This window comes from Sceloporus undulatus, chromosome 5 (assembly GCF_019175285.1).
Source record: "Sceloporus undulatus isolate JIND9_A2432 ecotype Alabama chromosome 5, SceUnd_v1.1, whole genome shotgun sequence".
Lineage (NCBI taxonomy): Eukaryota > Metazoa > Chordata > Lepidosauria > Squamata > Phrynosomatidae > Sceloporus > Sceloporus undulatus.
In genome coordinates this window covers 124701471-124726478 of record NC_056526.1, presented here as the reverse complement: position 1 = coordinate 124726478, position 25008 = coordinate 124701471, and the positions used below count along the sequence as shown (strand labels likewise).

The following is a 25008-nucleotide window of genomic DNA, read 5'->3' as shown; positions in this document are numbered from 1 at the left end:
GAGTGCACCACTGCATGGATCCATAGGCCCAGTACAAAATCCCTTTAAAAGGCAAAGTTTTGTTCTCCACATAAGGTAAGGCTGAATCTTATATAGCCACCTTCAATTTTTAGAAGCTGCTAAAAACACAAGTTGGGAGGCAATCCACCTTCTCTGCCAAGGAGGGCCTCATTTTGTCCAAACAAGAGGGCAAGATCAAGCTTACATCTATCCTACTGGATGGTAATATTTCCTTCACTCAAAAGACTGAGGTAAACTGAGCATCACAAGCTTGCTTCCATCTCTAACTGAGTTTTCCAATAACCAATAAATCCCAAGTGGTAATGGTGGTTTTCATCACAGAGGGATGCAGCGGCTTAGTGGTTAAGACGCCAATTCTGACAATTGTAAGGTTGGCAGTTTGAGGCCTGAGTGCTGCAAGATGGGGTGAGCTTCCATCACTAGTCCCAGATTCTGCAAACCTAGCAGTTCGAAAGCATGCAAATATAAGTAGGTGAATAGGAATCACTTTGGTGGGAAGGTAACAACGTTCTGTGTAGTCATGCTCACCCCATGACCACTGGAGTCATTTTCAGACAACGCTGGCTCTTCAGCTTAGTAACAGAGATGAGCACCGCTCCCTACTGTCGGTTATGACATTCATGTCAAGGGACTACCTTTACCTTTTTTTTTGTCATCACGGCTTTTGTAGTTGTCTGCACTCTTAATAATATCTTTCAACATCTACTGCTTGCTTAACTGGGGACAGTGTTTCTGTCTATCAAAACTTTTAAAAACAATCAGTTCAACCTTCTTGACTTATTCTTGTTTTGTATGTGGAACAGTGTAGTAAGGAACTGAAAGCACATAGCCAAGCAGCAAAGAAGAGGAGACAAGCTCCATGTGCTCAACTGTTTATTCAAAATAAACAGTTGACATCTTAGATCATGTGGAGCTTGTCTCCTCTTGTTTGCTGTTATTCTTGTTTTAAAAGATGGGGGGGGGCTCATAATCCCTGGAATAAGTCGAGAACTAAAACATGAATGGTTATCAGCTGAGCTTCTCATACAGGGAACACAAGATAGATATGCTTTTAATTTTTAATAAGAACCCATGCTGTCCCATGTCATGATGGGACTTTTTTGGTTTTATTCTCCCTGCCTTTGTTATTTAAATTTGATAGCGGCATCTGCATCTATACCTCCCTGCTTCCTTCCCCAAGGTATTTTAGGTGGCTAGGTCAGAGAATCAAGTCAATGTTTCCTCCTACCCATGAATGGTAAGATATAATAAACAAAATAATTAGCAATGTGATACACTTGATGAAATGAAATGCTTTTCTCTACTTCATACTTTGCTTGTTCTCTGGGTTTCCCGTGTTTCTGAATTTTACCTTAGCTAGAAGAATCTGGCAAAAAATTTGGAATCAAAATTTAAGTACTGTTTTGCAGCAGTTTTTAATTCTTTGGATCTTTTCTTTTCTATTATACATTGCCACTGTGTTTAGCTGTGCACTGATAAATCACTGCAAAGAAAGAAAGGAAACTAGAAGCAAACATATGTACAAATGCAACAAGGTCCTTTTGTGCATTGTTTTAGGTGAGGAGCAACTGTATGCATTACATCTTAATACAGCTGTATGTGCAAACCACATTTTGTGGCCATTTATTTTTTCACTCTGCGTACACATGCACATTCATAATGTAGATGGGGCTGGGGGACAAAGACATGAAAGAACTGAGATCTCCAAGAAACTACAGCAGCCATACAAAATTCAGAAATAACAGTAAAAACAACAGAGCATTGGAAGAATCCATTTTTCCCCCCTGGAGATATCAGAAAGTAATTAAACAAACCTCATATATCTGGGAGGAATCTTGGGGCACATCCTCCCACCCCACCTGCTTCCTCGAGTATGAAATGCATGGGCCATCAAGATGGCTGCTTTCCCCCTGAAATGTAAGGAAGCTCCAAGCTATGATGGAGGACACACCTGTTTAAAATCAAAGGTACTTATTTATTCAAAATCAAAGACTAAAGAAAATGACCTTCAGGAATGTAAGGGACACTGGCACATGTGGTCATGCATTATTATTATTATTATTTATTATTTGTAAGGCATAAAAATAAAACTGGGTAAGTCGCTCACTCATTGTATGTGAACAGGTAGACAACTGGCCTCCTTGTCCTTCAGGTAACTCAGCTGGAAAATTGAAAAAGTAAAATCTCACTGAAAAACCAGATGCTACATCTGAGCCAAGGTATCATGAGCAAATAAATTACAAATGTATAAATAAATAAAAGGTCACTGGCTCATGTTGGCCACTCAAGTATCCATTTTAATTTTTAGAAAATGAGTGTAAGGCAAAATCTAAAGCTTCACAATGGCTCCAAATCTAACCCAAGCCATTATTTATTGAATTCATTTATTCATAGGGCAATAATTACCAACATTTGTCAAACCCTGGCACCATGGAAGAGGTCAGTGCCTGCAAGCATGGCCAATGAGGCAAAGAATGCTGCCAGCTTCCCAACACTTTTAGGTTCCCAATGGTTGCATAATCCTCCCTTCAGCACAGTCTCTCAGAGAGGAAACGCCTGTAGTGGTTGTCGTGGAATGTCAAAAGTTAAGAGCCAGTAGTAACTTTCATGGGTAAGAGAGCATAGTTGTTTGCGTGTTGGATTATGACTCTGGAAAACAGGGTTTGATTCCCTGTTCAGCCATGAAACCCCACTGGGTGACCTTGAGTAAGTGGCATGCTCTCAGCCTCAGGGGAATGCAATGGGAAAGCTCCTCTGAACAAATCATGCCAAGAAAACCCCAAGACAGGTCGCCTTAAGTCAGAAACGATTTGAAGGCACACAACACACACAGTAACTTCCATGCTGAATCTCTTCAAGCTCATGCCATTTTATATGAGTAAAAGCAAGCCGAAAGCAGCAGCCAAAGCAACCTGTCAATCTGGTCTCCACAGGAAAACTGACCTATCATTCAGTCCTTACCCTAACATGATTAGCACATGATCCGTACTTGCCAAAAACGGGACAAAAGCACCCTGATGGTTAAGCTTACTATACTTTCTGACTGAAGCAGCTGAGTAGATGACATCTTTGCAGCCTGAGATATAAAACCTCTGGCTCCACAGCCGTGCTGTGACTCCTTTATATACTACACTGGGAGCACAGTGAAGAAGGGAGCCACACCATTCTGTACAGTCAAAGCACACAGAACCTGAATATTCCCTGCTGTGGAACTTCAGAACTTGTCTTCCTCCCAGTTCTGGGTTTTGCCACAACTCAGGTGAAAGTGGCAAAGTCCCTAAAAGACTGTAATTGCAACTGAAGCATACTGTCTAGAAACATAACAGAATTGGAAGACTCCTGTGAAACAACTACCTTTTGAACCTTCTGATCTAATACAAGTAACACCTTCTTCTTAAAGAGAGTGATGGAGATTCTTAATAAAGACAGAGAAATGGTACTGGGGTATCAATTAACCAATGCACTTTGTGTTGTAAGAGAGATACATCAAATAGACATGCTAAATACTAATGGGAAGCCTTTCTATAACTTTTCATTACAGCATTTAAAATTTCCCTGCCACTACACAGCATAATGCATTACAGGATCAGTTTATTGGAACTTGTTTCTGCGCAATGCCTTCTCATCTTCTGAGCTGTTCCCTGAAATTCTGATTTGTCCTCAACTCAAGTGCCCTTAAGCCTGATTCAAGGGCACAGTCTACTGGGTAGCAAGCGTGCTGTTCCTCCCTAGTCTTTAAGATCTCAGATCAGTCCTTTTGATGGGATGGTGGTTCTCTGCACACTACTGAAATATCAAGAGGATGGGCATGGTATGGAGCACTTGGGGTAACAAGGGTACACTATATAGAGTAGCTTTCATATTGGCCTGTTACAGACAGCCCAAATAAAGCTGCTTCGAGTCACAGTGGAGGTATGGTGTTTCAATGATGCATGTATCCTAAGAGTCCAGAAGCCACACCAAAGCCACACTCCAGTCCTTAGGGCTGGAGCATGGCTTTGGTGCAACTTCTGGACTCTTAGGATGCATGCATCATTGAAACACCATACCTCCACTGTGACTCGAAGCAGCTTTATTTGGGCTGTCTGTAACAGGCCATTGTTACCTTTTAAAAGCAGTCACTGCACAAACAATTATGTTTGCATACTGGTTATCAGGCTTACAACAATTCCTTTTTTAGAAAAGTCATATGTGATTCAGTGGTTCTCATTTTCTGGTCCTCCAGATGTTTTGGATTTCAAAGCCCAGAAGCATCAGCCAGTATGGCCAGTGATGAGGAAAGTAAAACAAAACAAAACAAAAACAAAACAACAATAACAACAACAAAATACCCCCCCCCCCAAAAAAAAATCCCCAACAACCACCCTGGATGACCAAAGGTTGAAAACCATTGATTTAATATGACTTTTTCAGACACTCTGACATAATTCATATTTGGATTATAAAATGCCTAGGATGGTGTTGGAGAGCAATCTATTACTCTGTGTTTTGTTGGCATGATCTATTAACATAAAATCAAAAAGAATATAGCATAGGAAAGAATCTGACCTATATCTAAACTAGGCAGATGAGGAAAAAGAAAGGAAAAGTAATATATCTAGCTGGGTGATGAAGAGTGGAGCCTGAGACCAATTCCTATGAGAAAAAGTTGAAGGAACTATGTTTAGTCTTCTGATATGTGACTGTGCCACATAGATGCTGGAGCATTTTTTTCCTTTTGTTCCAAAGGATAGGATTTGAATTAATGGACTGAAACAAGGAAAAGGAACATTGGAAATAACATCTTGATGGTAAAAACTGCTCAAAAATAGAATGGACTGCCTTGGTCTGTGGTAGACTTTTCTTCGCTAGTACTAAAGTAGAGGTTAAATTACCCCTTTTCAGAGATGACTCAGTAATGGATTTCTTATAATGGCAAGAAATTGGAAAGGTTAACCTCTATTCTTTTCCCCAACTCTATGACTTACTATTCTAGTATTCATAAGAATGATCCCATGCAGTTATAATTGTAAGGGAAACATACATAAAGATTCCGATTCTCTCCAATCCCACCAAACACTTGTGCAGTATATGCATTTCAAAGCACATCTAAAGCCTGCCTCTTGAAGGTGCTTAAACAACTCTGTATGTAATTGAGAATTCTATGGTGCTGAAAGGGAGAAAGAAGGCTCTCCATAACAGAGGAAGCTGCACATACAGAAACACACTGAAGCCTTTGTCAGCTCCACTGTATATGGGTGGAAAACCCAAATTTCTGTGTAAGGACTATGCTCAGTAGTTGACATGTGTTTATGTGCAATTTGTTTGAAATGCATAGTAATATTCCCTTCTGGCAGAAAGACACAAAACATAATTCAAGTAGCATACTGAATTATTCTTGATTACAGAACAAAAGCACATGTGAAATGCAGCATAATTTCTCTTATAGGGTTCATTTGCGCTGTAGAAATAATACAGTTTGAGTACAGTGTAGATGCATTCTATTTATACGACAGCTTAGTCATGATAGTATGTATCATTCCAAATGTATAAAATCAGGGACCTGAGACTTAAAATCAGAGACATGAGGCTTAACACCAAATGCAATTTTTCAAAGGCCAAAAAAACAAGTTCATGGTTAAGGAAGAATGTAAATCAATAGCCACAACTAATCAATAATAGCACTCAGTGACACTCAACCCAACTATTATAGGTTAATATACTGCCAGTAGTGCCCCTTTGCATGAATGTGGATTGAAGCAGTTGTCACTTCTCTTATATTTGCTCTCATGTCACTTACAAATAACATCCAGCCATATAATTTTGCCCTGTAGCATGTTTACATGAACAAGTAACATATCCCCCTTGGAAAGTGAAATATTTGTGCATTATGCATTATGCAAATGAAACCACATAAGTGGAAGCTTTTCAGGGAGTTAAACAAAGCCACTGATGCAACAAGAAGCTCTAATAGTGCACTTTCTACACATGCTTAGTCATGCTCAAATGCTGTCGCCCCCAAACTCTGGAACGACCTGCCGGATGAGATCCATCAGTTGACATCATTAGACAGCTTTAAAAAAGCTGTCAAGACGGATCTCTTCCGGCAGGCCTTTCCAGATTAACCATCCCGGCCTGGGCTCCCTGATCCCCTTTTTCCTCTCGTGGCCCCATCTTTAGTGATGGTCGAGGATCTCCAGAGGGACACCAGGGTTTCTAATTTGTTTTAATTATGTTTTATGTTTTGATATTGTGTTTTTTAATCTCTCATTTTTTAATACTTTCTTAAGGAGGGGAGGGATTATAATGTTTTTAATTTTATATTTTACTCTTGTTATATTTACTGTTGTCAACCGCCCGGATTGGTTCGCCACAGGGCAGTATACAAATAAATATTATTATTATTATTATTATTATTATTATTATTATTATTATTATTTACCATATATCCTGGCATATGTATTACATTGTGAGCAACATGCTCACCTCAGATATATGTCCCTTGTGTACAAATATTAATACATGAATGGACCACTGTTACCACTGCTGGTGACAGTAAATGACATCAAATGTGAACAGAAAAGTGTGAAAAGCTTAAATTGATCAGGCCTTCCCATCAATATGGGCAAATTAGGCCTAAAACAGTTGGTTCCCCAATCAGTCCACCTTGTATGTTTTGTGCTGGCAAGGTAGATTGTTGTCAAAAGGACTCCAGTCCCTCCTGGGTCTAGAATGGGTTAAGACAAGCATGGATGACAATTGTACTTGGGCCGCATGCTACTCTAAACCTCATTCAGTCAATCAGTAAACCAATCACTTTATCTCTATCTTGCCTTTTTCCCAAGAGTGGGACTCAAGGTGACTTACAGAACAAGCTCTTTTCCAATGACCTATTTCTCTTTGCAAGCTGTATCCATTCCTTGCTATATATTTGGGGCATCATGGATATGTTTGGAAATCCCCAAACCCTCACTCTATGATTCTATCAATATTTCTGTGCATCCAACTTTTTCATCTGCTTTCTCATTTTTTCCAAGCAGTCATTCTTATTATCTCTTTGAGATAGCTAATATGATCTTTCCAAGGCTATAAAATAACATATTCCTGTGTCCAAAAAGAGGCAAATAAATATTAGTGCTCACAGGAATTTCAAGGAATTCACTTGAAGCAGCATTATTTTCTTTTTTAAAAATGGAATATGTTATTCAGTTATTTAGAAGAGTGGAATTATCAGAACCAATGTGAGTACATAATTCCACTCTGAGCACATAATTCCAATAGGAATATCAAACACTTGAAAGATGCAGGTTTATTGTTTTTAAAATAAATCCCCAAAGGCAAGTTCTTATGATGCTTGACTATTTTTGATGAGCTTTGCTTCTGAGAACTGACATTCTATCTAAAATCATTAGATCCGTGAAGGTAAAATTTTTAAATCCATTTCAGCCCAGACCAAGTACAACAAGCAGAGTACGGAACTACAGCTGACTGGATGACAGATCACTGACTTTCAGATCTTTCCTTTTCAGAGAGATAACACCTGAGCTACTAAGAAAGGTGCCAATCACACTGGTTTGAGAAAATAGGTTTTGAAAAGCTTGAAAAGGAGAACACCAAATAAAAGTTGAAACACTGATATACAATTCTACTTTTTTCAAAGAAAGAAACCAACTCAAACAACCCAAGACATCAGATGAAACATTGATTTGTTCTCTGAAAAAAAATAAGCAATCTGGGTTTACTTTAGAGTAGTAGAACACAGGCATACAGTAAAACAAGTTTAGGAGTTTGTAAAGAAAAGGTGATACCCATGTCTCTTATAAATTACTTTACTTCTTCTTTCTGTTCTATTGCCTAATTGGTCTGGTTGTCCTGTCTTATGTCATATTATGACATTAGAAATGAAATAAATAAATAGAAATAAAATACAATAAAAACTGCCTTATATTTCAAACAGGATTCTAAACCATTTACGTTGTGATACTTTTCTCCCACCCTTCCAAGTTTATTCTGAAAGCCTGCCTTTGTGGAGCTCCTACCTTGACACTTTAGCTCTTCTTTCTAACTGCAAAAGGACATATTTGCACCCCATCAACACATTTCTAATGTACTGGAGTACAAAAACCATTATCCCCAACCAGAAACACTAATGACGATATTGACTGGGATTCATGGGAGTCAAAAATAGTCCAGAACATCTGGAGTGAAGCAGGTTGCAGGAAATCATACCCATATTTCCTCATAGTCATCTCATCACCCTGAACATTCCTCTTCCTGCATTATCTCCTTCTTTTGGAGATCTCCCAGCTAAGACTAAGATTATTAGCTTCTCATGTCAGAAAATAATCTATTCTCCCTGTTTACCTTTGTTAGTAGGTAAAGTGCTAAGAACATCAATGGTGCTAAACCATGAATTAATGTTATACATAGAAACTCTTCAAGCCTGGCCTACAGAGCAAGAAGATGCCATGTTAAAACTGACCTTAAAACATCTAATTAGAAAACTGCTTTAGTAGCCTCGTTACCAACATTTTATCTGCATTTAATATGTTTTAGAGAAGAATGAATGATGAGGAGTGAAAACCCTGCAGGTTATTGTAAATCCCCATAACAATGACCTTCAGATTTATCACTTGCTATACAAGTAAATGCATCGCTAAAAATGGAAAAGTCTTTTGATAAAGAAAATATTTATTACTTGAGACCCCTTAAGTGGGATGTTATTGCAACACTGAATATGAAAACAGCACAAATTACAGTTGCTAATCTTCAGCATTCTGGTGCTAGAAAACTGAAACAAGCATTGTGAAAAGCTTAGAGTAAAATGTGCAGCAAATTTGATACATGCTGTTGGCAGAATGAAGAAATATTACTCGATTTATAGCAAAATGGGTGCATATGCTGTGTAGGGCAAGAGAGGCATTAGCAAGGAATCAGAATGGAAAGGCTAACAGATAAAGAGTGAGTGGGAATGGGAAAAGCCTTCCCAATCTGAATTCCATCGTGTGATTGCAAAACAGGACTTGATTATTTGTGTCAAGTATGAAAGCCAGAGTGGTGTAGTAGTTTGAGCATTGGAGTATGGACTCTGGAGAACAAGGTTCAAATCTCCACTTGGCCATGAAACCCAACAGGTGACCCTGTGAAAGTTATACACTTCCAGCCTCAAAAATAGTAATGACAAACTCCCTCTGAAGAAACTTGCCAAGAAAACCCTGTGATACGGTTTAGATCACTGTAAGTCAGAAATGACATGAAGGCACACAACAACAATGCTGCAACAGCAGTAAGAACTCCAAAGCTCTTGCTAGGTAGCACCATTAGAGATTACAAGGAGAGGTCACTAACAGGCAGACTCTGTCACATAGCAAACTAATACTGGGTTTTACTGTGAATCTCAGCTATACCTTAATGAAATCATTTCTCCTGACATATTAGCTTTTTTTCTTACAGGAGGAATTTTCTCCCAAGGGAATATAGTTTAGCACAGGAATGGGTGAAGCTTGCCTCATAAGAGTTCTTCTGATATCCGACCCTGACCCAACAACAACAACAACAACAACAACAACAACCTTAAAAGAACCCTTGTTCATTTTTTAAAAATGTATTGTACTTTTTAAGTATGTACACCCTCTTGTATCCATGGTGGGAAAAAGGCAGGATATAAATTAAATAAATATATAAATAAACAAATTCTTTTCAGCTGGCATAGGGGACAATCCTGCCATATTTTTGTCTTCAACTTGGTATAGGCCTTGGGGCTTTTTACAAAACCAGAAGTGTTGCCTTTGATTTTAAAACAAAACAAAACTTTCTGAGGCTAAAACAAGTCTGGGGGACAAAACGGTGTCAAACCTCCCCCATAATTAGAAGTCACAAGAGGCCTTTTGAAAGTAGAAATTAAAAAAAAAAATAAGAGGCACATCAGTGTGTTTATGTTCATCTACTTCCATACAATCTACCTTGCACGCTCAGGTCCTCTGGGAGGTTGCAGTTAATCTGGTCTTTAAAGGCTGCAACTGCAACTGCTCCCAGGCTATGGAACGGCCCGCCAGATGAGATCCATCAAATTACCAACTGTGGCCCATTACAGACCGCCCAAAAGGGGCGGTCTCAGGCCGCTGCCAGTTGCAGCACGGAGGAGTCGCAGCAGCCAAACTGCGCGACTCCTCCGCGCTGCAAAGAAGCATGAAAATCGTGCTCCTTCCAGCAACCCGGAAGAGACGCCGCAAGTGCCAAAGCGCGCACTCACGGCGTCACTTCCGGGCCATGACGTGCGGACGCAGAGCATCCGCTACGTCAAAATGGCGGTGACCATGTGGAATGGCCGCCGCCATTTGTTACGGACTCTGTCCGTAACAGGATAAGGGGCATCTGGAAGAGATGCCCCTTTTTCAAAATGGGACGTCCTAAGGCGGTCTGTAACCCGCCTTAGACAGCTTCAAAAAAGCTGTCAAGATAGATCTCTTCAGGCAGGCCTTTCCCGGATAAATTCCCCGGCCACAGATTGATTACCCCCTCACACAATGTATTTACTACCACCCTGCCAATGTTATCTTTATTATAAATTGATTTTAAAACTCTTTTAATTGTAAGATATTAATTCTTTTTTAGGGGGCGATATTGTAATTTTATGTATTATATTGTATGTGGACGTTTTAGTGTGAGCCACTCTTATTGTCTTGCTACAGAAGAGCGGGATATAAATAAAAGTTTTATTTATTTATTTAAACCTGTTTTAAAGCATTGTTCTTTGGAAGATAATATTACCTATAGAGAAAAATAAAACAAAAACAAATATGGCAGCTCTACATTCAGCTTTAATGCTCTTTGGGCTTGGTTCAAAATTCAACTGTTGGCTTCAATTATTATAGATGGAGACAGTTTATTTTATTTATATGCATTTGAAATTCAGGTTGTGAATACTAAAGTTGTGAGGGGAGGGCTAAAAAGCACTTGGCTGACTAAGAAGGTAAAGACCTAGGCTGAGTCATGAAACTTTCATGCTAGTCCAAATATTCACCCCAAAATTTGACACACTTGTCACATCATTTCTCAAGTTTCTTTCAAATCTTCCAATGAATGAATGAATGAATGAATGAATGTCTGGTCATTGAAATAATGGTCTGCACCTGCTATCACCTCTAAATTATTTGAAAATTTCCCCCTTTTCAAACTCTCTTTAAGGTTTGGAAACAGAAACAGCTCTGGTGAGTAGGGTGAATGGTCTAAGCACTCTAAAGTCTTCAAAACATTAATTGTCTTGCCAACCCTGTGAACAGATTCATTGTCCAGCAAAAAGAGAACACTGGCCCTATACAGACAGGCCAAAATAAAGCTGCTTCGGGTCACTTTGGAGGTATGCTGTTTACATGATGCATGTATTCTAAGAGTCCAGAGGCCATGCCAAAGCCACACTGCATTCCTAAGGACTGGAGCGTGGCCTTGGCGCAGGTTCCGGACTCTTAGGACACATGCATCTTTTAAACAGCATACCTCCAAAGTGACCCGAAGCAGCTTTATTTTGGCCTGTCTGTATGGGACCACTGTTTTTCATCCAATGCCTACTTTAACTGGAAAGTTAACAGCAAAAAGGTATACTGGTATTCTGCATTAACTGTTTGGCTCTTCTGAAAATGGTCAGTCATCAAAATACCTTCCTTGTCCCGAAAAACTTTCTTGCTCACCTTTGAGTCTTGAATTTCTTTGGCTATGGGAAACACGAGTGCTGCCACTGCAAAGACTATTCTTTGGTCGCTGGATCATTGTGATGTAACCATGTCCCATCAATGGTGATGAGTTGTTACAACAACAACCCCCCCCCCCCCTTTGACTTGATTGCTTAAATGCTGCATAAATGAATGCTGCAAAGTAAATTCATTTAATTTTTTTTCTGGACAGCTTTCAAACATTTTGGTACCTACTTGGCTGAAAGTTTCTGCATAGTCAACTACTCATGAATGATAAACCCAATCTGTTCCTGATGTATTAGCTGAGATTTGCTGATCTGCTCAAATCAGGTCATGAGCACGTTCAACAAATCAGGAGATGACACTGTTGAAGGCCTCCTGCACCTTGCTGCATCTTCAATTTCAAAATCTCATGCTGAAAGTTGGCACACCATTTTTTCACAGTTGAGTATGACAGGCATTTGTCACTCAATGTTTACATCATACACTCATGGATTTCCTTTGGAGTTTTCTTCTGCAGGAACAGGAATTTCATGATGGCCCAGAGTTCAGCACTTCAAAATTCTACGCTTGACATGGTTCTATCTGATATAATTCAGATATTAGAGCTATGATCCTGCAAATTGGCAGTTTACAATTCAAAAGAACACTCTTTCAAGTTACCATGAATAAACTATGCTCAGATTTTGGAAGTGGGTCAGGCCAAGAACTTTACATCACCCCTTTGTAAAACTTCTAGAACACAGCCATTGCCAAACAAATATCATTTCATACTGGTGTACCAAAAGAAAAGTGGATTTAGCTTACATGAATCTATTTAAACTTACTTCTATTGGTCAGTTCTCTTGTATTTAAAGTTCTTTAGTCCATCTCAAGTGAATTTCACCTTCTGGCATGATTTACTGATGATTTCACACACACACACACACACACACACACACACACACACACACACTCAAAAGGAGAGATCCTCAAGGCAACCGTAATATTGATTCAAGCCTGCCTAAAACCAGAAACTATTATTTCTGAAAATTACATACAGTACCTTCAGGCAATGATTGTCTAACTGAGCTAGTGAGAAATATGTTTACAGAACATAAAGCTTCATTTTCAATTGAACCTGATAACAAGGTACTGTTGCTCTTAGGAAAGAAAACAGAGCTTTGCTAGGTTAAGATAAATGAGAACAGATGTTGAGGAAAAATGGCACTGCGCTGCTGTTATAATGACAGATTAAAAGCGATTGAAATCTAAAAAAACAATTCTCAAACTACATTCAGCATTAATTTTTCTTCCCCTGAAAATACCTGTCCTCAGATGCACCGCATCCGCATGTAAAGAAATATGCAGACAGAAGCCAATCTATATCATTTCTGGGAAGACAAGCCACATTTTTGGCAAGTTTACCTTGCAAAATGTTGCTGTGCAAGAGAAAACTGACTTAGTGAGCCTTGTTATCCCTTAAGCAAGCTTTAGACAGGCCTAAATGAATACACTTTGACAGAATTACCCTGGATTTGCTTTGATGTAAATGAGACAGGCATAATGTTCAATACTGTAGAAAACCTGCTAGATGGAAGCGGCAGGAGGAGCAGGAGGGCAATCCCTGTAAGCTTATGGCAGCAGGCTTTGACAGCCTCTTATGAGTACGTTTACAGACTTAATTCTGCACTACCTGAGAACTGTCTTAAGCAAGAATGTTGTCAAGAAAACAAAAGGGATATTAGAAGCCTGTGCTACTGAAATGATTTATGCATGGGGAGTAGCATCTAAACTTCTCCTCCACGTCCTTGTATAATCATATGCAATGCTATGCCACTTGTTTCTTGAGAGATAAGATACCAGCATGCTAAAGTGGACTAGCCCTAGTAACTGCTACTAGTTACTGCAACAAGACTAAAGGCACGTATGAATCTCATTCTTAAACTAAAAGTCAACAAGTACCCAGGCTCCCTAGCCCCAATAATTAATGTATACAAAGCTAAGGTTACACCTATGCTTTTATATGCAGCAGAAGTATGGGGTCTAAATTCCACCACAGTAGCAGAACTAGCCCAGTCTCAACATCTGAGAAGTATCCTAGGAGTAGATAAAAGGACCTCAGCAGCTGCTGTGAGAGCGGAATTAGAAATTTATTCTATCTGCTCTCAAGCTAAAATCAGAGTGCTCAATTACTGGTGTAAAATTAATGAAATGGAGCCAAACAGACTTCCTAGACTATGCTTATTAGAACAGTTGCACTCTCAATTGCAATCTGCATGGTCCTGGCAACTGTTAATCTTTATAAAGAGCTGTGGCCTCCCTGTAGCTTGTACTATGAATGATCAAGCAAGAAAGGGTGCAAGACAGAGAATTTTGGACATTGCGGCTCAAGAAGACATAGCCACACTCAGTAGGGTAGGCAATTTAAAATGGTTGAGCCAATACAAACGGTCCTTTCAAATGCCATCTTATCTAAAAATACAGATCCCTAAACATCTCAGAGAGGCATTTACCCGAGCAAGATTCGACCAACTTGATACCATGGTAAGACATGGAAGATTCCAGGGTATCCCTTATAACGAACGAATTTGTATTTGTGGGGATCATGAAATTGAGGATCTAGCACACATTTTGTTTAGTTGTAATTTGTACCAAGCAGAAAGGGATCAATATCTTCATCCCTATATTAAACGAACAATATACTGGGATACCCACATCAGAACATCATACTTTATGAGTGGACAAGATTCAAAAATCTCTATTGCTACAGCTCGGTTCCTTCATAAAGCATCGCTGTTGAGATCTAGATATGTTGGAATGATTGGTGTTAATTGTAAGGGGGATGAACAGATTTGATGTATGTCAACGGATATTTTATGTTACTTTTGCCTCCCATTTCAATTCCAATTTTAATTCTGTTTTATTCCCTATGGTAACTATCTTACATACTACTGTTTAATTGTTAACTATTTTATTTTATCTGTTTTCTAGTATATCCTTTAGCACATATTGTATATCTTTTAGATACATATAAGCTGTATACAAGTAGTGCATGTTCTGGTTCTGGTGCATGCTTAGGTTATGCATATGTATTTATATTGTATGGAGGTTTATTGCACCTAGTGCACTGTATTTACATTTTATATATAGCTGTGTGATACTGCTTTTTATTATGTTACTAGTATTTTGAAACGGCCCTTGGGCTACTCAATAAATTGTATTGTAACTAACAAGACTAATGCTACTGAAGGACTCCAGAATGTCTCTACATAATTGAAGCAGGGAACAGAGAAAAAATATTTTGGTATGAATGACATGCAGGGTGTAGGGTTGCCATAATCCTCTACCACCAAAATTCTCTACCACGGAGAAAAAATGTAACACAAAATTTAGCCCAACATGTAGAACAAACGCAGACAAAATTTCCCCTGAAATGTAAGACATTCAAGAAAGATGGAGGACACAACCAACTAAAAGCCAAAAACAATATTTTTTTTTAAAAAAGATTAATATAAATCCTTATTTTTTTTTAAAAAAACCAAAAACCTATTAATATAAATCCATGCTTCTTAGTCATGCTCAAAATGGAGAAGATTTTGACATTCTTCCTGGACAGAAGGTTGAAATGCAGCTCCTCCTCTCTGGAAATAATTTGAAGGCACACAACAACAAACATAATAAAATACATCTGAGAAAGTAGAATTCAAAGATCTTGTTGCACCTCTGAGACTAAATGCATCTGAGGAAGCGGACTTTAGTCTAGGGAAGCTCATGCTGCCAACTCCTTTCTTTCAGTTACCAACAACAATAAAGTTAAAAGACATATAGATTTGGAGCACCTCTGAGATTAAACGCATCTGAGGAAGCAGATTCTGCCACCGTTGGAGGAGAGGGCTTCTCATGGAGGCCTCCCTCCTTGGGGCCCAGCTGGCCGACTGAGGTCCTGTACCGCAGATGGCTGTGCAGACCCCACCCTGAGTCCCCCAATCCCAGTGAGGCCTAGCAAGGCATCTAGGCTTTGCATGTCACCGCTGCCATGCTGAAAGCGCAGCAGGGGTCAACGGTGGGGGAGGAGGCAGAGGAGGAGGAGGTGGGATCCAGGACTGGCTCCAAACTTGGGCCAGGACATTAACAAGCGGTTAAAAAACGTTAACAGCAAGGCAGAAACCGGGATATGGCAACCCTAGCAGGGTGGTACATTTCAAGTGACACGATATTGGCAACAGATTATACATTTAACAGGCATTGCTATCCCTAGTAATGCATCTACATGGCAGATTTCTATGAGTCTAGTTCAGTACTGGTCATGTGTGAAGTATCATGGGGAAAAGGCAGCAATGCAGCCATTAGGACCTACGTATATCGGTTGGAGCAATCCAGGATGAAATCAAGAATCAGAAATACTGAAACAGGTTTTTAATTACTGAATTAATTATTTAATTATTATTTTCAAAGGGATTAGATTGGGATGATCCACCCTCCAAAGCTTCCTATCCACTCTGAAATATGTTCTTGAACTGCAAAACATCTCTGTTCAGTTGCAAATAATGATAGTAGTTAGTTACCATATCTGCTTGTTCACAAAAAACTTTGGACTTTAAATTGAGAAATGTGATTCTAAACATTATTGATGTCAGGTCTCTTCTGCCATAATAGCTAAAGAGAATTTCAGGTTCCAGCATCTCTGAATACCAGCTACTAGGAAGGCAAAAAGTAAGGAAATCACTGTTGCCTTTGTGCCTCACCTGTAACACTTTCCAGGACAATCCGGTTGGCTACTAATAGAAACTGGATACTGGACTAACAGATGCTCAGTCTGAGTCAGCATACTGTTTGTGATGTTATTAAGTTTTATGAAACAGATTATAGACCTTTGCCTTTCAACACAGTCACTTAGTGTTTTATTGGAGGAGGAGATAAATTGATAGCTTCCTCTGGGTGATTCAACCAAATGCAAATTAGATGAGTGTCTGAAGGCTATCTACCAAGTAGCTTTCCCACACAGTTTGACAATGAGGTATGGATAAGAAAATAAATATGCAAGTCTTGTCATGTCCTCTATACTGCATCTAACAAATCAACAACTTGACACACATTATATAGATTGAGTTAAAAAGCAAGTGTTTGACTCCATTAAGCACTATTATGCACACTGACTTCATCACTTTTTTGTTTGATATGAATATTTTTTAAAGGAAAAGAAATCAGAGCTTCTAATAATTATTGATGTTTATAAAAAAGATAAAGAAAATAAATTTTCTAAAGTGTAACTAATAAATGTTCATAAGGAAGACTGCAGATTGCATTTGAAATCTTTTTGCAGTCCATCTTTTGGTGTGATCATGAAATAAAACCTTCAAGACTTATGCTGGATGATGCATTAAGATGTCAAGTGAAGTTATTTGTTCTATCAACAATTTTAGTAGGCAGCCTAGTTTAAATAATTTATACAAACCAAAAAAGTTATAAGAATGACATATTAAGTCCAGTGGCTTTCTTACATCTACAGAAGGAAAACAACAGTGTGGAAGGGGATTCCACTAACCAATTAAGGCATCTGAAAGAGAAAATATAGCCCTGGTGCACAGAAAGAGCTTCAACACACATAACAACGGACTGCTCATATTTTTGTTGTGTCGAGGCTAGGGCTATGAAGTATTTCTGTAAAATTATGTACAGTCAGCCCTCCATATCAGAGAACTAGCCTTTAGTTGAATGGAGCATTGGCAAATGGCTCCGTCTCATTGTTGTCAATAACGGTGCCTGCATGCAGCATGCCAACATGGCTGTGTGCATGTTGGTGTCACTGGCACTAATAGGACTTTATTTTTTGTTATTTGCAAGGGACCAATCCCCCACAAATATGTAGGACCAACTGTATTCTTCTTGAGTCCATCACTGACCCCTGAAAAATTGTTGCTTCCACTGTGACAAGGCAAGGAGGGTGGTTTTTGTTGAGTTTTAGATATTTACACAAAATGTATCTGATCAGTGCTAGTGTCTTTTCCTTTGCAAAGCTAATCCAACACCCAGACCCACACCCACAAATACATGCACACAGAGCAAGCACAAAAAAGGACTGTCTGATTGCCTGAAAAGATGCAAACAACCCACCAGTGCTTGTCATTTTAAAAGGTCCATGCAAGAAAGCAGTAGCTATCCTAGTTTTGTACAGTTTGTGCAAAAATAATTCTCACAGTTGTGAGAACTCTCATCACTACTGGTAGGAAATTATCTTCCTATCATACAAGCAAACAGAAATAAATTAAAAATAAACCATCAGTTTCTCCAGCTCATGCAAAAGAATGAACCAAGCAAGAATATACACCCCTATTCTAGGCATGTTCTCTAATTATGTAAATTGCTCTATATGAGGAACAGAACCTACTGCAGTAGTGTAAATGCACGCGTGCACACACACACATACATTTAGCTAGCTTCCATTTGTGAAATACTTCAAATTTATCTATGTACTACTAATAGAGAAAATCTGAAAGATAAAAGCAAAGTATTGGAGTATACTGGAAAACTTTTTTTAGTAATATCATACAACTCTGCAATAGCTATAAATTAAATATAGCAGTTTAGACAAAATATACAATCTGTTTTTAAAACATTTGAATGCATATGAGAATCATTTTTAAATCCTTCCCCAATTGTAAATGCTTTGCATCAAAAAATATTGACCCACACACTTTTTGCACGTCACTTGAATTACTACACTGAGGGAACTATTCTAAGAGATGAAGCTGTTTGCACAGGCCAAGGGAGGTATATAGTTATGAGCTTAGGTGCACTCATCCAAGTGTGTGTAGAAGCCTCACTTGCTGGGAACCTCAAGCTGGTGTGAGAGTTTTAGACAAGGAGGGATGACACAGTAGTGCAGGAGATGGGAAAGGGATTAATCATCCATCCATTCTCCCTTTTGATTTCAGAAGCATTTAGTCAAAATATGATTAAACATTACATACTGGTTAGAATAATCTGGTCATATTTGGCTTGTTGTGTAGCGTTGTCTAGGGGTTTCATGGGGTTTTGGATTGATTAGTATCCATAGGCACCTTAAAGATGATTGGTGGTTCCTAAGTCTTGCAGTACAAGCTTTGGGAACCTAGGGACAGTATCAGAGATCTCCATTTGTACCAACGTTCTTTGCCCATTCACAGTTCCAAGGTACCGATGTGGCTTGATATGGGAGGTCTCCTTACATTGGAATCAGTGAGGACCTAGGGAAGAGGCATGAATTTTACATTTCCCTCCTCTGGGCCTGGGAGACCTTCTCAATGGCTTGTTTGAGCTTTCTGGCTTGTTCAGAATGGAATTCCCACTCAGGTTCTTTTTATATTCTATTTATTAATAAGATGTGGTCTTTAAATCCATTTCCTGTCTGGCTGTTATTTGCTTCTCTGTATGGAATGCACTGTCTGAGTGGATACACAGATGATACATACTTTGCCTCTGTGATCCATCCATCCACTTAATACTTTAAGATGTACAGGGGTAGACACCTGATCACACAGTGAGGTCCATGGGTATATACACACACATGTGCACACACATGTATGCCTATGTTATGAGCTCATAGGCATGAAATTGAAACTGGCTTCCACTTTTAAGCTGTATATTCAGACTATACAAACAAACTCTTTTTAGTTAAGACAGACAGGTTTATCAAGAGACAAAACTGTCAGCTTATTGCTTGATGACTACCATCACTGACACTATGAACTGATGTCAGTACATTATAAGCAGGTCTGAATTTTGATACAAAAGAATAAGAACAGATAGTATGCTATCAGGAAACCAGGTAGAATGCAGAAAATGAAATGACTGCAGTACAAGGGGGTGGTGAGGAGAAGCAAAAATTGCTGTAGATTCTCTACAGCAAAAATATTGGGCATCATCTTAATCATAAGGTAAATAGGCAGAAAATGATCAAACCTGTTCAAAATCTCAATGCTATTCACTGTCAATGCAATTTCATTTAATAGCGGACTCTGCTTTGGCTTGCCTTGTTCTATCCATCAACATTTGAAGGATACTCAGGAGCAGGATAATATGAGACTCTGCAACAAACTGTGCCTGGCTGCTTCCATGTATGTAGCTCTGAGAAACAGGGAGAGAAAAAAAACATATAACAGATTAGGTGGCACAAAATGATGTAATTTTGTTGTTTGTTGTTACTGAAACAAGGACAGCATTCAAAAAGATGATGCATAAAGGGAATTAAAAGCAAAATTTTACCAACCTGCAAAACAAGTTACAATGAACATAGTTTCATAAAAAGATGATGAAGGCCCATAAACACAGCTACAGTGTTGCACCTTAATTAATGTTAACTTAGGAAAATAAGCAAAAATGTTGGGGGAAACAGCTAGGGAAGGGTGCTGCTGTCCTGCCAAGCTTACACACTTCTCAGAGGTAGCTGATGGACTATTATTGGCAATACAGCACTGGGTTTAGATGAAACCTTGGCCTGCTCTAAGAAGGCAGCTCTTATGTTCTTAAAGCAACGTAGGCTTGCCAATTTCTTCCTCTGTAATTTAATTATAATGATAGCATTAACACAGAACAAAACCCACACTTTGAATACTGGCTTTTTAAAAAGATAATTAGCATTACAAATGTTTGCCTTGGCCCCTATGTGCTCTCTTTTCCAGGGAGTTTCCCTACTGGGACAGCTGGATTCTTTGGCTGATCATCAAACCCCTGGTTGCTGACGTTTTGTCATTTTTTGTATGTGCTCTTGAAGGGAAAATGGAACAGTGCCCTTTACTTTTGCAATTTACAAACTGTAAGAATGACTTTTATAACAGAAGAGAATATAGCCACTCCTCCTCAATCATTTTCTGTTATACAATTCTACAGTCCAATAGCAATAGCATTTACATTTTTACACCGCTTCAGAGTGAACTAAGGACTCTCTAAGCAGTTTACAATGTGTAAGCCAATTGCCCCCAACAAGTTCGATACACATCACAACATTGTGGCTGCTGTACCGGAATTTAACAATTGGGCCACCAGGGCTACATCAATCCAAGTTGGTGTAATGTAAACTACAATCAGCTTCACTCATTCAAACCCAAATACTCACATTCTCAGCTGCCCTTATTGGCTGCTATCATCATCATCATCAACATCATCATCATCATCATCATCATCATCATCCATCATCTATACCCCACTTTTTCTGAAAGACTGAGACTCAAGATATCTTACAAATTAAAATGATTATGATATAGTTAAAACATATAAAAGTCAACAATAAAACACAGAAGTAAGCTATTAACAGTTTACTTCTGTGTTTTAATGCTGACTTTTCGTATGTTTCTAACTATAACAATGGAGGCAGAGTGGTTTGAATGTTGGCCTATGACTCTGGAGATCAGGATTGGATTCCCAGCTCAGCCATGAAACCCACTAGGTGACATTGGGCAAGTCACATGCTCTCAGCCTCAGGGGAAGGCAAAAGCAAAGCTCCTCTGAACAAATCTTGCCAAGAAAATCCCATGACAGGATCTACTAAGATCATTGAAGACTTGAAGGCACACAAGAACGAAAACTATTAATAATATTAAAATAATTTAAAATATACTTTTAAAAAGGAAAAAAGAACAGTGTTTGATGAGTCAACTATTCTTAAAATGACATATACCTAGTGAAGATCTTGAACTATATCTCTTATGAATAAAGCTAGTTTAAGTATTTTACCATCTTTAAAATAGTCAAAAAAATTAAGCAATTTATTAGTTGGTACAACTATATTGACAGACACTGTTTCATGGTAGCAGTGTCACGCTGATGAAGAATGTACTACCACAACATGTTCTCACAAGCACATGAGCACTAGAGCATCTTTCTGTGAATGGATGCAGAAGATCTACATGAATGATTCTAGCATCCATGAACTGATCTACAGTTCTTTGAGGTACCGCCATATTATTTAACTGTATCACTTTCACACTGAAACCTGCATGTGGAGTTTTCAAGTCCACTGAAAAAAGAGATGAGGTCCCTAACTGAATCAGCACACTCACTTGCCCTCACATGTTAGCTGAGTTTCAGATGCAACTATAAAAAGAGTCTGTACCAAAGGTAAGTGATGTATTCCTTTCCAAATCTACTCTAGTGATCAAAGTCACTGCAACAGCAAGTCACAATGGCCAAAGGGCCCAGCAGACTTCAGTAACACTTAACTCTATACTAAAAGGTCACTGCTTCAAAAGATCTTTTCCTTACAACACTACAGAAGATCAAGGATTTCATCTCCTAAATCTTGCAATGACTGTGGTGGCATTTAAAGCGATTATGCCAAATCTTTTTCTAGTTTGAGTCAAGTTGTCTCACACAGTTTCACTGTAGCCTGTTAGAAAGGATTTTTGCCTGTTCATTCAACCATAAATGCTAGTTGACAAATACAAATGCAAACTGCATGCAAGTAAAATGCTAATACAACCTGTGTCTATAGCTAAACTATATTATATTAGACCACTGAAAGCGAACATGGTGTAGTGGTTTGAGCGTAGGATTTGAACTCTGGAGAACAGGTATGCACACAGAGACAGAAAAGGAGTGTTGAAGGGTGGACTTAGGCGGAAAGACAAGAAGCTCCATCTTGGACATGTTGAGCTTCAAACGCCAATGGCGCATCCACTGCGAGACAGCTGTGAGACAAGAGGAGACTTGCTGTTCAAGCCTTGGAGAAAGGTCAGGAGTGGAAAGATACAACTGGGTGTCATCGGCATACAAGTGGTAGGAAAAACCAAAAGAGCTAATGAGTTTTCCTAAGGACAGTGTGTAGAGAGAAAACAGAAGGGGACCCAAAACAGAGCCCTGGGGAACTCCAACAGATAAAGGAACAGGAGAAGAAGTCTGACCTCCTGCAACTACTGCAAAAGATCTGCCAGACAAGTAAGATTTAAACCAGTCAAGAACAGAGTCTGAGAACCCAAGGTCAGAGAGTATGTCATATGCAGTAGAAGAATGGCTAGTACTGAATCCAAGTAAGCTCTTGACTTGTCTTCTACCAAAGCAATACAATAAAATTTAAATAATGCTTGCTATATCTTATCCCAGAAACCCCTAAGCTTGTGAATGGTACCTCTCTTTGGGTTTGCAGTTCTCCTTAAAATAATTCACTTTGATTTAACCAAAGGTGGTAAGAGGCAAAAGTTCTGCCTAGTGTATCAAAACCAATAAAACCACATGCATATATATGTTCCTCACGAATCAAATTAATCATTTATGTGCACTCCTAGATTTATTTAGCATTACTGATCCAGAGATGATATATACTTTGCACACACTCTCTCTGGAGTAATCAACGATAGCCATAATGGATTATATTTTTAAATTTCTCTAAATACTGCATATGTTTGTGATCTCCAGAGTGATATCTGTCACGGTTCAGTAAGACACTCACATTAAATGTAGATTGCGCTCATTCCTTTTTCCCTGTTAAACTGTGTAAATAAAATAGAAAACGGTAATTGGAAACAAGACCGGTGTGAGTTACATTTTAGTCCTCAAGGCAATTCAATTAGCTTCTGCAATAGCCCACATTAAAATTTAAACATGATTGCATATTTTGGATGCTACAATGGTCTCCAGTGTTGATACCTGAATAAAGCAGCATGGGTTTTGTGCTTCACTTACTTGGTGCAGGTGATGAAAAAATAATAATAATCTAGAGATGTTTGTGTGGGGGCATTAATTAAACTCCATTTAAATTAATAAGCCAGAATCAGGGGACAGCATTTCAGCCAAGTTAAAGAGGTTTTCTTCCTTTTTAAAGAGATAGGGATGAACAGTGTTCACAGCATTCCAAATGGCCCTTTCTCACATGGTGCAGTGAACAAGACACCAACACATCAACTGGAACTTTTTCTATCAAATTGGACTTTTTCACTACTGGAGGCTAGGCCACTGTACAATTACTGCTAAAAACCACCACCACCAAATAATTAAATAGTCATTCCTGTGATTGCACCAACTATGAGGAAATAGACTACCACTTCTTTCACACAGTTAATCTCCTGAGGCAGTAGACCAAAGCTGCATACGCACTGCAGAACTGCAATGTCACACAATTTTAACAGACAAGGCTCTGTGCTGCAGACTCTTGGGATTTATAGTTTGTTGTTGCACCACAGATAGAGAAGGCTAAATATCTTACAAAACTACAGATTCCAGAATTCTATAGTATTGACCCAAGGAGGTGGAATGTGGGAAATGGAATGGACTGCAAATGGCTGCAACTTTATTGGTTGCAATTTGCAGTATTTTCTATAGTAGATGGAATCCATCTGATCAATGAATAGACTGACTCCCAGGGAATTCTCTGCCCTAGCCAAGAGGTGAGTAACATAGACAGTGGCAAGATATATGGCCCACCTTGGCTTGGACCAATTATATGGGCTTTTTCTGGGATCCAAGTGTATAATTGGCATGACATTCTCCAAGTTCAACCAGCAGCTTGAAGTGGTATCTCCAAGATTCCTTATGGAGTCCCCTGTTTTGAGGAGTAATAATTCTGTCCCAATTTCTACGATACCCTATATTACAATTACTATGGGTAAAGCAACAGTCCATCAGTGTGGTGATCATTTTCTGTTATCTACTGATTAAGCTCAGTTCATAATAATAAAATTACAAGAGCGTTTCAATGAGGAAGTCAGTGGTGGAATTGGTTGGAGTAATATAGGAGCTCTACTATCTCTATGTGTCAATGATGTGTGAGGTCCCAGGAGAATATTCCTAGCTATAGGTGAATCAGCTCTGTAACTATGCACTCTCTCCTATTTCAGCACTAGGGATGTACATCTTCATTTGTTTCATCCTCTCATACAAGAACAAAAAATCTCAAGAATTTTAGCTCTCTGCTTGATAATACTGGGTTGTTTTCCCCCCACAAATGACATTTTCTCAAAAATGTTCCCAAATACCAATAAAAATAAAAAGTATTTGAGTGGGAGACTGCCAATGAATACCATAGGCTGTATTTCAGAGCAAGGAACCAACAAGACCACCTCTGAGAATTCTTTGCCTAAGAAAACTCTATGAAATGCATTGGGTCACCATAAACTGATATGCTACTTGAAGGTGTACACACACACACACACACACACACACACACACACACACGAAGACCCTTGGTGGACCTAATTCACTTGTCCCTGCCACTTTTGAGATTTTTTATTTATAGGACATTCAATGTGTTGGTCCTCAACTACCACCATAAACTCAGTTTCACCCAAAGAGGCACTCTGAGTGCACATTGAACACCAGTGTTTTGCTCCTAATGCATATCATCATGTTTACCAGACTAGACAAACAG

At 38.8% G+C, this 25008-nt stretch overlaps 1 protein-coding gene across 1 annotated transcript in view; it reads right to left on the bottom strand.

Moving 5' to 3' along the window:
• Positions 1-25008, bottom strand: part of TUSC3 (tumor suppressor candidate 3) — a 165644-nt gene that overhangs the window by 16796 nt on the left and 123840 nt on the right. The window contains exon 7 of the mRNA XM_042470466.1: positions 19715-19778. Coding sequence (XP_042326400.1) covers positions 19715-19778 — 64 coding nt within the window. The remainder of the gene's footprint in view (positions 1-19714; positions 19779-25008) is intronic.